The following is a 23,340-nucleotide window of genomic DNA, read 5'->3' on the forward strand; positions in this document are numbered from 1 at the left end:
ACTGCGAATACGGGATTTCCCCTCCCTCCTCCCCTTTTTTTAAGGACACTCTTGTTGACTTTAGTTCTTAGCATTAATATATAATCTGTTATCTTGATATACTTCTGTAAGATTAACCATGCTAGGTTAATGCATCAGTAGCAGACTAAGAAACTGATTTGCTCCATGTTACAGAGACTGTTCTAATTCAGTGGCCCAGTCTGATGCATTGCACAGCAGATTATCCTACATATTCCTCAGAGAAGAATTTTACAAGACCATGTGAAATAAGAAACAGAAATCATAAGCTTTTAAAATTCAGATATCAGGAGGATCAAAATACCACCAGCTCTGATTTATGAGAATGTAAGCTTGGAAGAGATTACCTTTAAAATACTGAACATCGGTTGTTAAGGCTGAAGCCAGCTCATCTGGTGAAACCTGCAGCATTCCTGCCACTGAAATGAAAAGAGTTTAAAGAAAGACTGATTTGTGTTCCACATCATGTTGCATTTTTTAGAACAGATTTTCTTATGTAGATGCTATTTTCTCAAAAGTGGAAGAACCCACACGTTAAAGAAAAGAGCACTGTCACAGCAGTAATCAAAATTAATGAACATGTAAAATCGGATTACTATAATCAGCACTTTGTGAAGTCTGAATGTATCTATGTATTACATTACAGCTTTCTTTCCTCTTTACAGATTACTCAGGACTTTCCCCAGGGCTTGGCAGGCTCTCGCTAGCATTACAGAGCTAAGGTATGCTACTTATTGACAATCTGTATCCATAAGCCACTTTGAAGAGATTTGCAAATGACCAACATGGCAACTTCAAAGCATGAAACCTTTTAAGACAAAGGTTTTGAATGTAAGGTATTCAATTCAATGCAAATTGTTCCGCTGTTGACAAGCAGCACAAGAGTATTTTAAAATAAGACTGCACAAAGTGCACTGCACAATTCCTTTTGGCAAATGATACCATTAAACATGACATTGAATTAGATAATTTGCCGTAATGGCATTTTATTTAGTCCCATAAAAATCTGTAGTTTATAAAATATCTAAGTCAACTGGATACTGTCTTCCCACAGTAACTGATGAGACTTGCGAACGCGGCTGTCTGTCTCGCTGGAACGGTGTTTCCATCTGTCGGCGGATCAGCGAAACAGCCCTGCTGTGCGACCAAGCAGACGATGCTCCAAGGCCGCGTCCTACCGACCTTGTTCCAGTAGCTGCAGGTCCGACACGAATGCTGTCTCAGCGTCTGTCAGAGCAGTAAACCGGATGTCCCCAAGATGCAGGATTGCAGAGAGAATTACAAACAGGTTCTCCACCTCCTGCACATATTTTAGACACAATTAAAGATAAAGAAGAGCTCTGGTGGGCACATCAGTGAAAGGGAATGCTTTACAAACCATACAGGTGTTAGTAGTTTATATCATTGGGATTTGCTAAATTAAAAAGGGTTCATGTGTGCCATACTAACATACAGGAAATCTGCATTTAGAAATCAAATTGAAACCAATTTAGGATATAAAAATTTCTTATGAGAATTACAGAATAGTTTCTGCAAAACAATAAGGTTTTTTTTTACTTTTGCATTAATGTAAATCACATTAACTGCTGGCTTATGAAACTTTTTTAGAATGTGAGAAAAAAAAACTGAAGTATGTTTAATGGATGCATTATTTCTGCAAGAAATAAACATTTCTTTCCCATGGAGAATTTCAGGCAAGACAAATTCTATATCTGGGAATAGCTTTTTTTTTTTTTTTTTCCTCAGCCAACTGCATTCACAAGCAAATGTTCTAGCTTTAAATTATAGCAGGTTCCTGGTAGTAAAAGCTGTAGTCAATGTTTGAAAGAAATAAAAAATACCCTCTTACCCACACCTCTCCCCACTATGGTTGCATACTGCGTTCAGATGCCTCTAATGCTATAAAGCAGTTATCTGGAAGGCAAGATTTTTCCTGGACTGATTTTTAAAAAAGTAAGAAGAGAACTTTTTGTTGTTGTTCTTTTTTGATGGTTTTTGGGGTGTTTTTAAATTCAAGCAAAAAATGATCCATGGAAAATGAACAAAAAATGATATGACATATAAAATGTTGCATATCATCAGATCTTTTTTTTAAGGTCGGTTCTATAACAATGGTCCTCCTTTAAAATTATAAAGCAAGGAAATCCGATACACACTATAGCATGCCATGGCATTATGTATAGCAAATTTACGTGATAACTTTTACTTGAAATATTTTTGAGAAATAATATTTAGAATCTGATCCTCCTGAAATATTAGGTAAAGTGAGAAGACTCATTTACTGGAATTTGCAAAATAAGTTTCAATAATACAATACAAACAAAATATTTAGCTAACGATGTATCCTCTTTGTTTTCAATGCAGCGCAAACTCAGGGACTGCAATGAATGTTCAAAATGCTGAAACTGACCTTGGATAACTTTTACTTGGTTAGCAGAAACAACAGATCAGATTAAAAAAACCTGATCTGTTCTTGATCTGTTTCCTTCTTGTTTCTTCCTCTAATAAATATGCCATTAAACAGAGGACGCTAAAAAAGTTTCCAGTCTCTGGGATACAGACTGTGGGGCCTCTGATGCTGTTTAAATAAGTCTGATTCTCTAAAACAAACCACATTTGAAGACAAGCACTTAACAAATTCTTACTGTAGTAACTGGATGTAAAAATGGCAATAGTAATTTTTTCCATTATATAGTTCCAATGCTGAAGACTAAAAAAGGCAAGACATCAAAAACCAATGTTTTATTACCCTTCCTCACAGGCAAACTCTGAATAAGACAGCTCTTGCAGTAGAAGGAAAATTGCCATGCTGATATCATATTCAAGCTAGGGTGATATAACCTGCTTCTTACGAGAGCCTCTTAGGTGAGACTGAATGCCGCATTAGTGCAGCATATTTCTTGTTTCTTTGTGAGCATGTTCAGAACAGGTGTGGGTATGACTGTACAGCACTAACTGCAGCAGGGGGAAACAGCTGTTGATTTTGGTGATTTTGGCAAGGCCTCAGGTTTAGTTCAGATTCCCAAATACTTATCTGACAAATAAGCTTTTAATAAATGTTAATATACTTTGCAGAATTTCAGTCAAGATCGTTTAGGAATCAAATTACCTTCAAAAAGATCATCTACTCTACTATTAAATGAGGCTAGATGGTCAAGGAATAGCACACATAGACCTTTCCATGTATCTTAGAAATGATGTAAAGTTATTTTAAGGAGATGTGTTTTCTTGACATTGTTCTCCTCCTGTAGCCTCCACCACAGGAGATCAATGTACAGTGCTCTGGAATTCCACAGATTTCTAGCCACCTCAGTGATTATTCTCGTGCTACTTGGATACGGAGGAGCTTGAAACCGATTTAAGCTTTCCCAAGGCAACTTCCTTTCTAGAACCCGGAACAAAGGCTTATTGAAGTTGTAATGCTGAATTCAAAAGTATTTTTCAAGTAAAGTGTTACCCGGCAGTTACTGCAGGCTTCCACAGTGTAATTCATTATGCACTCAGTTATTTATTTACGGGCTGAAGCCTTTCCCCAACTGAACAGAAAGCTTACTAAGAGAGGTAGAGAGATCAACCAGTCTGCAAACACTGGACTAAATGCTGGCATAGTTGAAACGAATGGAACTTTTGTACTAAATTCTACAGGTGCAGAGCTTGAGCCATTAAGAGTAAAGAATAATTCCGCTAAATACAGCCATTATGTGTTCGATTTCATGAGCGGCCACATGAATATTCCTGGGGGAAAAAAAAAAAAAACACCTAAAACTTTTCTTTAAATTGAAAGGTGACCCAGGCTTCCAAAGAACATTTATTACTACCTTAACTAGGGAATACCAAACAACTACATGATGCACTATCACCACAGAAGTCAGTCTACCTCACAGCTCAATAACAGCTTCAGCACGGGGTCACAATTTTTTTGCTGATGTCCCTTGATCCCTCTTTATTACAACTGCTGCCCATCTGTTATCCCTTTCAGCATACTGCCTCATTAACTTTTCCTCACCTTTTCTCTTATGATGCTAAATATCATGTAGGGGCAAAGGAAAGAAATTTTTGCCTTTTTCTGGAATTACTGTTGTTTATGCATTTGTTTTGCAGAAATGTCCCAGCTATAGTTTGCTATGTAGCATACACATTTGTAATAAATACGGAAAGTCAGTTAAATATTCTAGTATCCTGAAGGAAATTATACAGCTTACGTGAGTTCTTATACTCAGTCCTCCATTTCCTCTGATTCCCCTTACATCTTTGTCCTCCAGAACCCCTTCTTGATTAATTTCCTAAATTATCTTCATTAGCTTTGTTAGATGGAAGACAAATATCAGGCCTATCTCCCCTTAATGCTTTTTGGGGGTTAAGTCAGCTCTTTCAGGTTACCCAGCTATTATTTTGTTTGTCTAAATATATATGTGCTTCTTTTCAGGTGCTGCTAGCAAAGGCGTTTGGAATGTGTGTTTCACAAAATTAAAAGGGACAGGGAGATAATCAGGGAGGGGAAAAAATTCCTGTGGGTTTTATGAGGTTCCTCTCACAGGGATTTGATTGTTTCTTTTTATCTATGTAATTTAATTGTTCAGAGTATTATACCTTGCAGCTGTTTTGTGAATCTTTAAGAATGCAAAAGATTTACATTGTTGGTGCTGTGTCTAATTAAAAGTGATTACAGTAATTTCCCTGGAGTGAACTAGTACTGTATATTGTTTCAAGGTCTTTACCAATGGAAAAAAGAAAGACAGAAAGCCAGTCCTTTTCCCCACAAAAGGTTATCAGTAACAGTTGCTCATGACCTGCTTTTAACTAAGTAACACGGTGATTTTAGCCAGAAGTAATATAAGCTTGTATAACTTACCAGGCTATTGAATCCCACAGCATTTAGAGCTTGTTTTAGCACAGCTAATTTCTCCCTGTTTTGAGGGTTGCCTGTTACCATCGTGTCTTCCAGTACGCTCTGGCTTAGATACCTGCACAGAGGGAAAAACAGCACATGTAGTCTTTAATTAAAAAGGCTGGTGCAGAATCAAACTTGTGAGGTTAAAAGCCTTCTTTTCCCTTCTAACCTAATAGAAGACATACACAAATGTACCTATACAAGATGCTTAAGTGCCAACTGGAGATTCATCACATAGTTTTATCAGCCTTTGGAGGGAACAGTACTTTTGACAGTGCTCCATATTTCTTTCCTTAAGTTCTTACCTAACTGTACATTTCTTGAATACAGATATTAGTTCACAGGCTGTACTTGTGACACTTGCTGTGTACAGACAAAACTCATTGGGTACATTTCTGTCACTCCTCAAGAGTCAGGTGAGATGCTTCATTTTTGTATCCTGATATTCTCTGGTCATAATTAGCTCAGAAAAGAAATCTTGAAGAGGAGCTCTTCACAGCGCCCTGATTCTCAACTCTAGGCCTAAAAGTAAGCTAAAACTTCAGATTTAATTTATACCACTGAGACTTGCACTATGAGAGATTCCCCTTCAGAAGGAGGACATGAGGGCACTCCCTGCTTTAAACTCCCTTCCTGCCGGTTTGGGAAAAGATCAGCTCTTATCCACCTGATCCCACGATCATTTGCTCCCTGAGCAGCTGAAGGGGTGAGATATATTCAGCAACTCTTAGACCAATGTAGTAACTGAGTACATAAAGTAGAAAGCACCGTAAATGTTCTCAGCCTTAAGCTGTACTGCAGTACACACTGTGAACCAAAAGGAAATAACACAGCACATTACAAACCTCCCTCAAAATAACCATTAGAAGAGACAAGGGGAGAGAGAGAGCTAGTGCAACAACTAACTCAGGAAAATAAAGAGAGCCAACATAAAGAGTAGTAACATACAACACAGTAACCAGAAACTATAGCACAGAAGACTATTGAAAAGAGGAACAACCCAAGCCTTACAACAACGTATTTTGACCTGCATGAAATAATGACTGTGGGCCAAGTTTCTTTCTTTTTCAGATTTTCTTTCATTTTCAGATTTTTTTTTTTTCTATTTAAATGTCCAAGCACAACCGAAATCAGTAAGCATGAGGTATATGAGTATCTTATAAGATTTCTTTTTTAATTATGTCATGCTGAGAATGGCAAAAAGATGCCTTTGCATGTTCAGGTGATCTGACCCTCAAAGAACGGAACTGTATGAAATTCTGACAATTCATATTCACAATCCTATCCAAATTGCACTACAAAGGCCACACTATCGTCTCAGAATAAACCTCCTGTTGCCAAAGGAAGTCTGGCTGTGCTGGTAGCTCTTGTAAAGGTGAACGTGCATAGCTTTTAGAAACAGGTAGAGGAATGATTTGGTATTTGCACTTTTCTAAGCTACATTGAGATTTAGGATGTATATGCGATGAAATGCATAGCGTATCTTTAGTGGATAGATACTGGATTTACTAGTGGGGATTTACCCTGGATTGGTATGGCTTTAACATACCTCAGAAGGTGAGCAAAGAAGGAATGATGGGGAAAAACATGTGCCTGGATGCATAAACACTCTTTGCATCCAAAAGACAACTCAGTTAGCAGATATTCAAGTACAAACAAGCCCCACATCACAGTGGCTAAAGAATTAACATAACCTTTGAGATTGTGATTCTGTGATCATCAATACGATAGCTCTGTACTGTTTCTTTCAGGTTACTAAAAACAAGAATTTTGTCCAAATCAGATAGAAACACATGCTAGCACGTCTGTCAAATTAGCTAGAGCAGATTATATAGAACATATGCCAGATTTATGTTTTGTTTCTGTGTTGTTTTTGTTTTTGTTTTTCACATTATCTGCATGTATTAAAGGGAGAATAGAATAAACCTGAAACTGAAGCTGGCATAGAACCCACTGGTGTAAAGGGTAATGCACTACAAATTTTTCCATAGTTCTGACCTGCAGTGCGAGCTTGTACCAGTTCAGTGCTGTGCATCATGTGTTTGTGACATTTTTGACGCGTAATTAGGAGCTTTCCAGCGGCATCTACTCTGCTGTCACAACGTCCCATTGTTGAAAGACTAGAGGAGCTGGAAGCTTACGGATGCGTTTTACAGGAAAACCTCCTCACTGGTGTTCTTGCTAAAGAACTCATTGTCTCTTTCTCTGTGTACTGAGCAGGAAATACACTTCCCTGTCCCGTGAAGCCAGGATTGCATACCTTTCTTATTTAAGCAACCCCATTTAATTAGCTCTTTTTAGCACAGTTAAAGCGCTAGTGGATTGCCCTAACAAAAAAGTCTGCAAACACTACCAATCCGTATCAAAGCAGGCTGTGGTATAGCAACGTTTACTCCCTCCGAGAGAAAAAAACAAAAACAAAATAAAACAAAAATCGAGCCGTGATATGAATCAACATGCAAGCACTTCTTGCCTTCAGCACAAGCATTTCTTGCCGAGACAGCAGGGGGCAATCTGGGTACCCAGCAAACCAGATGCCTGTGGCTCCTTCAGTCCGGCCATAAACTGCAGCATCTGCCAGGACATGCCTGTTGGGAGAGATGCCGACTTTCCCAGTATAAATCTCCTGAGGTTTTTATCAGCAGATGTGCCGGTACCCTTGGATAGGGCTGTATTTGGACATTTTCTAAGGCGCGTTTGAAGTTAGAATCATTTTTCCCAGTCCAAAAGCAATGAAGTTCCTTAATTTTTATAACATGCCACAGGGTCCACTCATTTTCCAGGCTATTTACTGATTGCCGAAAGATGAAAATTGCTTCAGTGATGTGCCCATTTGACTGTTATATGTTTCTAATGCAAAGTATATGCATTTTAAGACTGAATTATTTGTACAAAGCACTTAGCACTGTGGAAGGACACTATACATATCCCAACAAATGCACAAAATATGCAGCGTAGCAGAGTGGAGGCATTATACTGTCTGTACAAGAAGTCACATATCACATTTTTCTGATTATTGTTCACCACATTCTACCTCAGAAGCACAGTGACATTTAGACAGAAGTAAGAATAAATATTTTTCTGCTTCTAAAATACCTCCCTGCTATCTCCTTCTCACCCTTCTGTTCCCTGAAGACCTTGAGGACGAAAAAGCTTCAAGACACTTTTAATATTACTACTGCTGCCTATTTACACTTAAGAATCAGAGTGCTAAAGCGATTTTAAACTGTTGCATCTCCTATAAAAATAAGAAAGGGGCGTCTCATAGTGCTAAAGTCCTAATATTCATGTAACAGTCTTACATTGCCGATACGTCATTATTCCACAGAATGCAAACTTCTTTTTAATAGGCACAGTTTTACTCTCATTTATAGAATGTTTTTGTCTTTTGACCTTTGAGTGACCTGCACACGATTACATTGCTGCTGCTGAAGGGGGATTAAACTGCTTAGACTTTCCACTGCGAGCTTACCATGAAGCTTTTGGTTATTAGTTTTACATACTTGTCTGTTACTGTAAACTAAAGCGTTATGGCCATCACACATTTATAAAATCCTAGGCTGTTACTATAGAGTGTGTCTGCTGGTCCCGTAAGTTTCCAGCAAGGTAGTCTGCAATCAAACACAAACCAGACCTGGTGACTCCTGAATTCTTTCTTACTGAGAAATTTAGGAAATGAGATATTCTATATAAGATACTACTGACATACAAGCCAGAGGTGATTTTTCATAACATTTGATGCATGCAGGCTGTGCATCAAATGTGAAATTACTTATTATAGTTTTATTAGCCTTACTTGCATAACTATGTGTGCAAATTCGTTCTGCAAATGCACATTCCCCTAATCTTTGCTGTACTTTAGAAAAAGATTCTCAGATTTTGGCTGAAGTTGAACCTTTTAGTTGTAGGTAGCTGCTCAGACAAGTGATGTTTATATCTCTGATAAAAGTGATGAACCAACCAGTCTATGCAGTTCTAATAATTAACTTCTCTCTACTGGCTGTCTAACCACCTGTTTAAATGATGCCATGTCAGTGTTTGCTCTGGACTAGTGCTCCTGGCAGACAGCTTATCAGCACACAGAAAAGTTTTAAGGACATGTGCTCAGTGACTGTTTATTCCCCTCCTCCCCCCCCCCCCCCAAAAAAAAAAAAACAGAAATCCACTGATCCACAAAATTGGGTTCATTTAAGATGATAAATTAATCAATGACTGTAGTAGAGCACAGTCACTTTGAGTAAAACAAAATGATGCATTAGAATTACTTGAAAATTGGAAAAGAGCCTGTTTTTTTCTCTCTAATATTTCTTCTAAAAGCTATAATTTGTAGGTTTATAACATTCTCATATATATCCTAATTTGCCAAAGGATATAAAAGAATGGGGTATTTAGAGGAAAAAAAATTGATGTTAATTTTCTTTATATTGCTTATCCTAGTATAAATTTTTCAATTGTAATTTGAAAGACATAGATCCTTTTTTTTTTTTTGTGGAGAGGTATGACTGGTGTGCCCAAGATTACAAGAAGTTACTTACTGTGACATTAAATTCTTCATGCCTATATAAGTTGACAATTATTATGTATATTACCATTCTTATTATAACTGTCACAATTCATTTTTATTACTCTACTTATACCTACAGCAGAGTTTACAATTTTGTACATATATCTCAAATACAAAGAAGAATTATATTGGGAAAAATGCCTCTTTCCTTGAACACTCAAGAGTTTTTGTGACATATGTACCTTTCAAAATTTCTTAGATAATTTCTTAGATCTAATTTCTTAGATAACCCTACTTTAAAACTTTCTTTACAGTAACACAGTCTACTTAGATGATAAAGCAAATAACAAGGAGCCAAGTCTAAAAATAAAATTTTTGACTATCAGTTTGCTCTTCTGCCAAAACACAGCAAAATGGTATTTGATTTGGATTGAATTTGAGTTTATTTCTTTTCTTCTCTTTTGAATTGCAACCAGACAGCTTTTAGTATCAAATGAAGTAATTTGCTTCATTTGATATAAACAAAATGTGTCATTTCATTTCCTTACAAGGAAAGCAAACGAGATGAAAGGCAGGATTCACAAAATTATTACAAAAGGTGAAAGCGCCTTTTCAGTCTCAGTCTATTAGAACTGCTATGTTAGAAAATCCTCGAAGAGATTACAAAAGAAAAAACTTGCAAATTTGATAATTAGGATATTCATCTGGGAAGGGGGTACCTGTTTTCTGATTACTGCCTCACAGTCAACATGATCCACAGTAAAGACCTGGAGCTTCCCTGCTCTGGTGTGTCAGACACTCCAATTTAAAGCAAGTTCATAGCATCTAAAGCAGGATATTGAACCTTCATGTCCCACACACTAAGTAAGTGCTGCAACTTTCCAGTTAGCTGATAAAAAGATACTGGGGCAGAAAACCTTGGCACAGTTCCACTCAAGAAGTTTCAGCTTCTTTCAGTGTGAAGCTTAAGAATACTATAGGCTTTTCAAATTATTTTTTTCTTGAGATTTTAAGTATAGCCAAATCAAAGATAGAAGACAACCACCTTTTGTGCCTGGGTTTACTCCTCAATCTGAAAAAGTTGGTTCACACTTTGATCAGAATTTGATCTATCTATAAACTTCCAGGCTAAAGTTATCAAAGTCTACCAACTGTAGTCATTAGAGCTTCAAAAGAGATCTAAAGTGTTGATGGTACGGCACAGAGTGACCTTATAAGGATATCTGACCTTATTCTCTCTCTAGCAAAAAAAGGCTGAAAAATGAAAGGTATTTTTCACTCACCAGCTCCACAGAAGACTACAATCAGAATTCTGGCTTTATTGTTTGCTGTCGTCAGGTGAGAAAAAAGACCTTGGAACACAAGGTTGACCACAAAAAGGGATCCCAAGGGTTGCCATAGGGACCCTGCCATAGCAGACCTTTCTGCAGATTGCTGCATAATTTGATATTTTACCAAAACACTTCCTCAACCCCTAACCACTCTGCATCTGTAAAATCTGACATTTGAAATGTTCAAGTATTCTGTAAGAACAGTCACTTTATCTATGCCATGCATGTACATATATTGATGTTTCTCATACAAAAGTATCTAGTTCATTACAGTGGTTCAACTGATATCTGACAGTGGAGCTGACTGAAACTGATTAGCACTTTGGGTCCAGCCGATCAGAAATTCTCTTTCATCAGGATAGCTAAAGTTGGGCTCCAATTAGGGGAGAAGAGGAAGCCTGTTTTTGCCAGATGGACACGTCTTTTCAGAAGGCTTTCCTGAAGTAAATACATTCTATCATGAATAATTAAGAGAATTCTTGGCGAGATTATATCATTAAGTGGTTCTAAGTCACTCTAAAGATTTAGGATGAAGCCCTGTGATGAAAGAATATGGATTTTTTTAAAAGTCAACATCTAGCTATTTGCTTCTTGAGTCCTTTCCTAGTAGAGACGGAGTGCTGGTACATCTGAATTTTGTTGTAAAGCTTGCAGGGCCATAGCGGGCTTGTTCTAAAGGAAACATAATATAAAGAATAGTTGTTAGTCCTGAAACTTTATTGATACTGAAACTGATAAGTCAGTGCAATAAATGTTGTTTGGGGTAATAAGGATCTCTCAGATCACAGATAACCTCTTCAATAAAAAAGCTCTGGTTTTCAAATTGCTTATACTCAAAATAATTTATTCATCTGAGGTCTCAGAGTATTCTAACCTTCTCGCCTGAGCTTATATCAGAAACAGAAGCCATGTCTTTAATATAAAAATAAAAACACAGAAAAACAAGGTGCTGAATAAGATTATTTAGACTAGTTTCTTGGTTAGAGAAGGTGTCAGAAAGACTGGATGAAAGTATGTTTCTTCAAGGAGTTAAGCCTAACATGAATGAGTACTATCAACATACAGTTCAGCTAAGAACAAACATAGAACAAGACATAACAACAATTGAATGTACACACTCAAGAGAGGTAAAACTAACCGGGTCATGGATCTTCAGAAAAGAAGATATCATAAACCAAATGTGAATGACTATGATGTCATAATATTGTAAAAAAGTAATCATCACAAAAGTCATCATCATATGTAACATCCTTATTTATTCATCCCAGTATAAAAGGAATAAAATACTTCATTCTGGCTTCAGCTGGACTCTTCTATCAATTTTGGGCATCTCATTTCAGGGAAATTAGGATCAGTTAAAGAAAATACAGGTGAAAGCAACAGGAAATATATCAGAAAATATAACCTAAAGCAAAAGAGTAGGTTTTATGTAGCCTACAGAAGACTGAGAGAAGATAATTCAAACAGGAAGAGTTCTACAGCTCCTTGAATGTGTTGGGCCCAAAAACACGGACATGGAAAAATCACTTTATACAGCTGACCTGAAGGACATAAAACTGAAAAAAAGAGAGATTCTGACTGGATAATAGGAGAAACTTTTTCACTAGGACAGTCAAACAGTAGCACAGGTTGCCCATGGAGGCTGTGCGTGCTTAGTCAATGAACGTTTTCAAGATCCAACTGGAGAAAGCCCTGAGCAACCTGGTCTGATCTCAAGACTGACCCTGCTGTTGCAGGAGTTGCACTAGAGACCTCCTGAGGTCCCTTCCAGTCTGAATTATCCTGTGATCCTGTGAAAGAGTCTGAACTTATTTCTCAGCTATGATTTTTGGAATCAGATCAAAAAAAAAAAAAACAACCAACCAAAGAAACCCAATAATTTTGTCCCCAAAACAATAGGAGACCAAAAGAAGGCAGGCTCTTGAATTGTCAGAGTGCAGATCTTCTGAAGACATTGCCTTGACCTTTGGGAACTCCCTAAACCACAAAACAAATCTATGTGGCTGTTATGGTTTTCTGATGACGATTAAATTCTTTCAGAACAAATAAGTTTTATTTAGAAGTTGATGTCTAAAATCTGACAGTGCTCTAAAATTAGAACAATGTTAAACATCAGAGGCCTACCAAGCATGCCTCAAAGTTGGAAGTGAATACTTGTGCACTGGAACTCCACTGCCTAGGCCAGCAATTTTTTTCATATCACTAGTTCATCAGTCAGAATTGAAAGTATCTGATTGAAAATGTCTTATACAACATGCCTTGAAAGGAAATAGTTAAAAGAGCACAATCCAGTTATTTTATGAGGAGGAAAACGTGTTCTCACCTTGAACTTGGAAACAAATATTAAAAAAAAAAACAACCTTTAATACAGTCTTTCTTTTATGAAGAGAAATAATAATAAAGTTTAAGAAAAATTGATATGAACAATTTACCACCAGGAAATTTCAGGGCAGTTTGATCACCATCTATGGACCGGAAAACACAGGAAATACCCTCGAGCATTTTTTTTATCTTCAAAATAGCTGGAGAAATGGAACTACTGGTAACAGAGAAGAGCTCCATCACTTGCTTTGGAAAGGGCTGGGGCACATGACCAAACCCCTGCAACTTACGGAAATATCCCACTTGAGCTGACAAAGGAATTGTCAGAATATATGCTGCTAGCTGGCAACAGCATCTTCAAGATAATTCAACTTAGCGTGATTTTGTATCTGAGTAATAAATGTTCTGAGTATTCTGCATGAAATTCTTCAATCTACATTCCAGCAGAATCACTGAGAATTAATCCTTTACCTAACAGAAAACTCATTGAAGATAGGTTTTTTATTTTGAAAAATTCTACTGGGCTTCCGGGTAAATGCACTAAATGAGGGCAGGAGGGTGTAGCAAACTACATGAGCTGATATTACTTTATTTAGATGTTAATTTTTATGTTGTGTGGACTGGAGGAAAGAAGTGGCTGAGATAGCAACTACAGAAACTTTGCTTATTCCAAATATCATCCTGAGGCAGAAATTTGCAAGCTTCAAGAATCAAGAATGAAAAAACCATCTTCCTAGTAAGAATCAGGAACATGAATGGGAACACAGCTAAAACAGTCCTGGCATTAGGTTAAGAACCAGTAAGTTCTCCCTTCCTTTTCTGAGGCTGTTGCAATAGATTTTCAAAGAATCCGTCTGTCTGCACAGCAGATCCTATCTTGATACTGAGTTGGATCAGATCTCTGGAGGCCCCTTTCAAACCGAGGGTAAAGGAAAATTTATATTTTTTTCTGTTTGCACTCTTTTAGTTAGAGAAGAAAAAAATGCCTGAGAAGAGCTGAATGTCATAATCTGTTCTTGGAGATGTTGGGGTAACTGGATCCTGTGGGAAAATATGACTTTTTGTGGGGTTGTTTCTCCTGATACACTTGTCCATGTCTCAGTTCCCCATTACTAGTACGATTTCCCTTAGCTAAACATTAGAGAAACAGAATAACATCAATTCTTGTTCTAGCATAATTGACCACACTTCCTAGTATATTTATTTTGCTAAAAGAAATGCTAGATCAATGGGTGAAGAATTTTCACATGGAAGCAGCTAAGAGTAAATACTTAAATAATTAACTAAATACAGGACTCGGTAACATTACTTAATTATGCAATACAAATAACTGCAGATGATGTTACAAATCAGAAATTCCTGGATTTTGTATACAAATTCCTTATTTGTCTTGCAAAACAGTTTATAAATAACGCTTTTAATGCTCATTCACTAATTCAAGATAGCTGTTAAAATGGAGCTCCTGATATTTTATATGTATTTATACAAGTGAGGACATTAACGTTTTTGTTGAATATCATGCTGCAATCATGTGGAAACCTCTGTCATGCAATGATTGTCCAAAAGTATTCTGTACTGTTCCATTGAAGAATTCAGAACATAGAGATGGTGCTGTTTCTAAACATCATCTTCATCCTAGATATGATTTCCTTCAAACCCCTCCCAACATGCAGAAGTATCCACATTTTTTGTAATTCTGTTGATAGGCAGAAATTAGGAAAATTAGCTCATTGCTTGCTCTGCAAGAGCTGGTCTACAAGGCTGAGCTTTATAGGGAAGCTTTTATCCTAGAGGAGAACACATCACTCGAACTGATTCAAAAATGCCTATTTGAAGCATTCACATGATTCTGGTGTTGGAAAGGCTTTTATTGCAACCTGATCTTAATTGAAATGGGTCATTGAAAAACATATACAAGTATCCTGTCTGCGCTAGCTTCTGTAAAATGTTGCACCATGTGCTCCAAAAACAAACATAGGCCATGCACAATGTCATGACATCATACTTAGTGATTTGAGGCCACTGGAACAAAAAGAGGGAAGCAAACATTATTTTTCATGCCAGGTTTCCATGTACTGTGAAGTAGCATAATAATTTATTCCACCGCTGTATACAGTCTCAACTAAGCAAAAAAAACCTGTGTGGATAACTTTAAACACATACTCATCCCACTGTCTTCAGTTGAATCTTAGTATCATAATAAATGTTAATGATGTGAAGCATGACTGGAATGCACAGTCATAGCTTGTCACCCTGTGTCTAGCTTTGATTCATTATAAAAGGGAGGAAGGCAGATGAGGCATCCAAGAGAGACAGGAAGAGATAACTAGCACTGGAGATCTAGTCTCTAAGCTGCCCTAAGTATTCTATACAATTTCTAGACAAATCACCTTACCATATATTTACAGCTACACAGTGCAATGCAGGATCACATGAAGATGAGCTAGTTCTGGTACTGGAAGCATTATAACTGAGGCTAACTACCTCAAGAGGACCACTGCCCCAACATTGCTATACTGCTTTTGCTCAGCACTATCTGAGGTGTCTCAGCTGCCCCCCACAAGGAGTCACATGGGCATATCTTTTGCCTGTACCTATCTTTAGATAATATGTGCAAAACAAAATCAATAAGGATTGGTCTTAAATTTTCATTAATTGATGTTTTGTTACTAGAAAATTCTCAAGAGAATCAACATCACAGTTGATGGGCAACAGTAGTATTTCATAACCAGGTGCCAGCTCTAGCACAATCAATGCATGTTGTGGGTGCCATTTAATGTGACATTGTATTAAGAAGCCTCGATTAACAGCTAAATCCCTTCCTTCCCCTTATTTGTGCTGCCCAATGAAGCTTGCACCTGGGCAGTCATGTGAAATATTTGTGGCTTTTGCCTGTGTAGTCCGTGTCGCTCCTTCCCGTTCACCTCAGGATAGTCATCCTGATTAGGCACAATGGTCATCACTGAAAATTCAACATTATTAGCTCGGTTAACTTTTACTTTAAGCTAAGGAGAAACTGGAGTAGCGTAATATATAGGCATATATTTATATGAAGTATGCTTTGCATATAAATATATGGCAATTCAAGAGAAAATATAACCCTTTATACAGCCAATTTTCTAAGAATGAGGCCGCTTTACTGGCCTCACTTTAAATATTTGTGGACTGTTTCTCTAAAATATGTCAAATTTTCTACAAGGCTACCTATTCCTGTGCCTACTTGCTAAATCCCAAGAGCTGAGTTAGGTCGAGCTAAACATTTAATTTAAGGACAGTTTTGCCAGACTGAGAATGAATGACTTCATAGTTTTACATATATTTTGAAAAATGCTTTCAAAGGTGCGATGTTGAAGGGTATTGAGTGCATAAACACAGGACATTACCTTTAAAAAATAAATAAATCTGACTAATCCCTAGTACATTTGCGAAGTCACAGAATAAGAAATTACAACAAACATTTTTATTTCTTCAGATCTGTAATGTGAATATGAGAGGACAATGTACTCTGTTTGGTGGGGAAAAGCTGCCTTGCACTTAGCACTGTTTGGTATGTAAACAGAAATGAGATAAGGACCAAAAAAAAAAACAAAACGGTTGACATCAATGAAGTCCATGACATTTACCGAACATGATAATGAATAGCTACTGCCTTTTTCTCTGAGGGAAAAGTGGCATATTTTACTGCCTTTTTTTACTCTGTTTTCAATTTTTAAACCTATTCTGATCTAAGCAAATTTTATAGCCTTTGAATCATGTTATGCAGTAGCACTGAACTGAAATTACTGCTAACTATTTAGGTATAGAGATCTCTGCTCATGACCAGAACAGTACGACACCAAAAACTGGCTTTAAAAAATAAGAATAACTGTTCATGTCCATCAGTGAAGTATGAGCACAGTACTAGTAAATTAAACACTGCAGACAGCTTTGGTGATAGCCAGAACAAAAATCTTCTTTTAATTTTTCTAAACTGAACAAATCACATGCTACAATATGTCTTCCGTAAACTGCTTTCAGCACAAAAAGCTTTTATTAGCCCTTGTACTGCTCTGTAAACAGTTTTGCCTTGAAACTTTCACAAGACGAAATCTTAAATAACTCTGTAAGAAGTGTACTTATACTATGAAGTGTATGATAACTTTTTACAGATAGCAGATATACCCAAATGGAAAGTGAAGAAATACTTCCTGGTCTTTATTCTCAAAATGCCAAATGCTAAACTTAAGTTTATTTATTTATTTATTTATTTATTTATTATTTGTATAGATACTCCTGTGGAACAGGTTTAATTTAGAAACTCTAGCCTTTTATTCCTAAAATTACATATAAAAATGTACATGATACATAACAATGTAAGTCTAGGATAATTAAATTAAAGAAAAAATTGAATGCATGACAGGAATGACTCAAAATAGGATTTTTCACACCTCGGGTGACATTAAAGGAAATAACGAAGGCAGCATACCTTGGAACGCCTGTTTCTCCTACTCATATTATTCAGTATTTTATCTAACAGAAACACTCAGGAGAAGATCATAATCCTGTGAACTATTACCATACCAGAATAATTTTGAAGTCAAATATACATTAAATAACAAGCATAATGAGGATAATAATAAAAGAGTAGCAAGTATTGAGCACGGCTGAACGCGCCAAGTCAGTTTGTACGCAAGTGCAAACTGATCCAATCCATGTCTTGAAAAGTTTCAGAAATCGTGTTTGAACTTTGCTCCTACAACCAGAAGTAATTCCGTATTTCTGTGTTCATACTTACTTCAGCACAAATTGCCAGATAGACGGCATTAAGTTTAGGAGCCTCAAGAGATTTCTCCATCAGCATTCACTACTTTTTTAATGATGATTCATTAAATAAAGCTTACTGGGTTAAGAGTCACAGATCTCAAAGTTAAAAAGTGCTTTGGGTACCTGCTTATTACTTTCATGAATGACTAGTTGAAACATTGATAATGTACTTCAAACCAATTTCACATAACCGCTGAATGTAATCTGTGGATTAGTTTCTGATCATCTGATTTAAGAAATGCCCTCTTTTTCCTGTTTATGCAAGTATGGGTGTGTGTGCTTTCAAAAATATGTAGTAAACAAGTCATTCTGCACAATAAAATCCCTTTAAAGTCCTTTAATTTGGCAAACAAAAAACTGAAGGACCCCAAGCCACTGGTCATGTTTGAAATCCTCGGATGCATACATTGCTTATGAAAGAATGAGACATAAGACAAGGCACTTTTTAAAGAGGCAATAGTAAAGCATTATAACAATTATTTAACTCTAAAAAAGCTAAGAAAATCTCATACAATACACGAATATGAGTTGGTGCAGTACTAAACATAACCCACCTGCTCTACGAAGCAAGGCTATTCTCCTTTGTAGCTTAAATGCATTAAATATGTATGTATGCATATATGTAGGAATCTATTTAGCAATCAGCCATCCTCCATCACTAGAGGACACTACCTCACTGTTAGAGTTTTTTCAAAAACCCTGGGTTTTTCAAAAACCCTATTCTTTCACAACTAGCATATCACACAACACTGAAAACTGGAGAATTCATGGTCACCCTCCCCTGTTCAGCAAAACTAGCCATGCCTCCCCTGGCGCCAGGACCCATTTCCATTTCAGGTGCCCTTCCAGGACTGCCAAGGAGGTAAACAGGGTGTATGTGTGTGCACACATTTCTCTGGCACCTTCTCTGACCTCCCATTAAAATCACGCTTGATGACAGCTCATGAATGAAGTACTTCTGACATTAAATCTCCCCTGTTGTCTTCCATCACCTCTCATGAGGCAGGAAGTCTTAAAGACTAATAAGCTGTATTCTCAGTAAACCTGAAGGAAACCTTAGAGGAGAACTTGATTCAAGGGCTGAAGATACATTGACTTTTCACTGTATAAAAGAAACTGATTTGCCCAAACCAAGAAAATATGCAGATTTACTTCAGCACTTTTGTGGTTTGGACATCCAAGTGGCACAAAGAGATTCTTCTGTTGAATCTATTCAACTGCACTGTTTTCTTTGATAAAATACAACAAAATAAAGAAGAAACACAAAAAATACGCTGGCAGAATAAATTACGCCTCAGAGTAATCCTTTTCCTTTCAGAGATATGTGGCAAACTGGAGTGGGAAGAGAATGGAGAACATTGTAATTGCACATTTGAAAAACAGGCTCCACATTAAACTACAGAACCACATAATTTGATAATATGTTCCCTATTCTTAGTTTTGACTTGAGGATCAACCTAATTCCATAACATACTCATTGAAGTTGACCATGGCACATCTTTTTATTAGATGGATCCTCAGTCTGCTCCATTCCTCTTAATATGCTTCCTGAATGAGGAGAGCTGTTTAAATGGGAGAGTTAGACATGCAAAATTGGCAAATATACTTAAAGGAGGTGAAACTATAGTGAGAAAGCAATCACTGAGGGCATGATGGAAATGGGTTAAAGGACTGTAGATAGATGAAAGTATAAACGCATCTCTAATGGTTCATCTGATTTCTCTATTTACACCTGAAAAGAAAGACAGATGATTTATCCAGAAGCAAACATAAACAAATCCTTACAAACATTATAATTAAAAGGCACATTCTCTAGCAGCAGCAGTTGGAACCAGCCTGTACTTCAGACAGGAAAACGAAGTCCAAGATAACAGTGATGTAGATATCAAAGGAGGATGATACAGACATTCTCTCTGTTCCATAAACTACAGGAAAATTTTAATGACATAGGACAGTCTCCAATTGCTTTCCAACAAATTATTCTTCTAATTGAATAATCTTCCTATTTAACGGTATCATTTTTATCATTCATTTTCACTATGAGAAGGACGCAGATATTTTTTTTTTTTCCAAATGACCAGCACTAGTTTCATCTCAAGTGAACAAAATAGATCACGATACTGGTATCAGTGTAGCAGTGTCAAAATAAACACTGCAATTACTGTATAGATCTAATACTAAGCTGCAACATCAGCTTGATAAACTGACTTCCACCCATTTAAAAATTTGCTTATGTTACAATTTCATGAAAGTTAAAGCAGAAATTAAAAGGCGACAGCATTTCCTATAAGCCATAAACTACATTTCTCTGAAATGACAGTTACAAATGCACTTTGTTTGTCAAATGGTAGTTGTACATTGTTTAAGCGCCCTTTTCTGTCATTTCAGTCAGCAGAAAAATTCTACTAAGTTCTTTATTTTAGGGGACTATTTTGATTTACATAGTTCTTTGTGCAAACTAGATTCAATCTAACAAGTTTTCTCATCCATATTATTAATACTGAAGAAACGTTGAATCTTCAAATTGAATAAGCAGAGGCCTTGTTAGCACAAACAGGCCATTGACCCAAATAGCACGTTAGGAAGTGCAGACCCCAGTAGATTTTTTTCCTCAAAACATTCTGAATTACTCCCAATTAGCTCTCCCCATTATGTCTCCTTGTCTGATTCAGACTGCTGTTTGCATAGATCTGGCAAAAAGACCGCTTTCGCATTAGATAGGCTAATGTATGTGTGAAAATCATTAAGCATCCCAGAAAAACCTGCACTTTTCTACATCTGTTGATTGTCTCTGAATCAAACGTGACTTGAACATTTTTTGTTTACTTCTGATATCAGCCACTGAGCACATCAAGTTTCATATGTTTTATGTTGTACTGAACTAAGCTAAGCTGCAGCAGTAACACTTTGTGCTGTGAGTCCAAGAGATGTGTCATAAATTAACTAGAGAGACAGACAGGATCTATGCACAGAATAAAGAAGTTCCAAAGATCATTTAGGTGATGGCGATTCAGTACATGATATTCCTGGACTGTTCTGTCCTGTATTATATTGCATAAAATAATCTCAGAAGGCATGAGTGATGGAGGTGCAATTTTGAGGAGCCATACAAAACTGAGATCCTAACAGCTTCTGGTCATTAGCACTCTCCTAACATGATCACAAGGATTGGATTGGTTACATGTGGACCTTAGACAAAATTCAGCCTAAGTAATTACATTTTAACTACAAAAAATCCATGTGCAATTTCAGCAGGAATCAAAGGAAACGCTGTGAATGGCACTAAACTGACACAAATCACATGTAACATCAGTGTAGCGGTCATTTTGAGATATGGTTAGTGAAACAACTAAGGGAGGAAAACGATGCTAAGCTTTCAGTTGACCTTGCCTGACTTTCCCAGAGACAGTTGGTTAGCGTAACAGTAAAGTTATTCCAGTGCAATCAAAAAAATCCAGCCAGCTCAGGGAGCTCAGATAATAAGTTCAAATAATGGTGAGAGGTATCGTCTCTCCTAGATCTACCATTAAGTAGAGATGAGCTAGGTTCAATGACAGGGGCTTCTGCATGCCAATAACAAATTCTTAAATGACCTGACTTGAAATTCATCTACAGTAATTGTATCAGGATGATTTTAAAAGTGACTTTTGAAATATAAATTGCAGAACCATATTATCGCTCTAGATTTATGCAATGTAATAGCTAAGTGGTTTCAGGAGTTGAATCCACTGAATCTCCCCCCACATATGAGACAATTAGCATCCTAGTAAAGTGCAGAGACATATTTTGTACTTAAACTAAAAGCTAAATGAGCTCCTCTACCATTTATATAAGTGAGTAATCATATCTACTTTTTAAGCTGCAGTTCTACAGCAATTTCACCCTTTGGAGCTATATCTATTTTCAGTCTGACATGAAATACTGTTGGGCTACCTAAAGAGTGAGAGCTTGCTTTCTTCAACACAGGATCAAATTTAGCCCCGAGATATATAACTGCTACAGACCTGAGGAGTGGTTTTTTTTCTTTTCTAACAAAAGGTTGAATTTAGCCTAGAAACTCTGAGGTGTAAGACATTCATCAACAGAATTAATAACAAATTGGAAAGTCACCTAGTTCGTGTTATATTTATTTTTGCATTTTTATTTCTCCATTTCAACCAACTTATGCCATTCATTTTATGTTTGGTTTTCTGTTAAAACTAAGACTGATGTATATTCTTGTCTTCAGTAGACTTGCATATATTCTATAGGTCCTAGGACTCTAAGCAGAAGTCTCCTTTCAAAAACAAAACCAAAAAAGCACTTAATTACTGAGTTTGTTTCTCTCTCTTGGATTAAACAGATTTCATTTTTTCCTGCCTCTGTCTCTTTATCTTTCATGCCACAGGCCTTCTCCTCTTTTTTTCTGCATCTGTTTCCCTATCATACTTACCCCAAGAGAGATGAGAGAAACAAAGCCTTTCTCAAACAAAGAAATAGCAAATGATATCATGCCACGTCGTCAAATGAAAGAATACAAGTTTGCGGATTACAGCTAAACATGCAGAAGTAAATGAGGTTGAATTATAAAAAGAACAACTACATGAGCAGGAATTGACATATAAAATCTAAACAAGTTTTATATGATCTCATGTTATTTTTCTGTTCTGAACAGCCCACTGGCACCAATGGAATGTAAAGTACCAAAGATTACCAGTTATCTGAGTTCCTTTAGGATAATACAGAAGTATAGAGAAGAGTGTCTTGATTCATCTGTACCCTTCTATAAATGTAATTTATTTGCAAAAAAAAAAATCATCTCATCTGTTCATTTATACATAGTTAATTCTGCATCTTTAGCTTGTTAGAATTAAGAGGAAGAGAAATGCAGTTGCTGAAAAGAGAGTTAACAGTAATAAATGATTTCTTTACTTCTGAGAGTCTGTTAGTGGAATGCTGTACATTCTCTGCCACTATGCAATCAATATGTATGAAGAATAATACAATGCAGAGAGGATTGTTAACATCAGATGAAGGAATATACCCAGAGGAATATGAGTTTCACATTTACACTCCCAAACAAAGCAGAATTTCTATAGCATTTATTCTGAAAGCCAGTCAAATAATAAGTCCGCCTGGGATCTAAGACAAAGACACTGTGCTAAGTCTCAGACTTATTTTATTATCTTTACTTTGTTAAATAAAGATTATTTTTGGAACTAATGATTACCAACCATTACAGGATATTTTCTTAAAGGCTTCTTTGGGTAAAAGCAGTAATGATATAACACACAGCTAATATCAGAACTGGAATCAATAAATAAATTAAACATCAAAATCCAAAGGTACGGCACCTCTGCTTTCAAGTGGAAAAGTACTATTCTGGATATCTTGACATGTAATTAGAGTGTGCATGCACATGTATGTACCTAATGCTGAATTCAGGATGGGCTACTCTAAACAACTGCTGAGCCAGACACTCAAAACAGATT

The 23,340-nt window shown here is 36.6% G+C and overlaps 1 protein-coding gene across 7 annotated transcripts in view; it reads right to left on the reverse strand.

Annotated features, from left to right (window-relative positions):
* MYO16 (myosin XVI) overlaps nt 1-23,340 on the reverse strand; it is a 407,211-nt gene that overhangs the window by 122,742 nt on the left and 261,129 nt on the right. For all 7 annotated transcript variants that reach the window (XM_068927513.1, XM_068927524.1, XM_068927518.1 and 4 more), the window contains 3 exons: nt 4,871-4,982; nt 1,201-1,318; nt 366-437 (listed from right to left, as the gene is read on the reverse strand). In XM_068927513.1, the coding sequence (XP_068783614.1) occupies nt 366-437; nt 1,201-1,318; nt 4,871-4,982 (302 nt within the window). The remainder of the gene's footprint in view (nt 1-365; nt 438-1,200; nt 1,319-4,870; nt 4,983-23,340) is intronic.

Source organism: Struthio camelus, chromosome 1, assembly GCF_040807025.1.
Source record: "Struthio camelus isolate bStrCam1 chromosome 1, bStrCam1.hap1, whole genome shotgun sequence".
Lineage (NCBI taxonomy): Eukaryota > Metazoa > Chordata > Aves > Struthioniformes > Struthionidae > Struthio > Struthio camelus.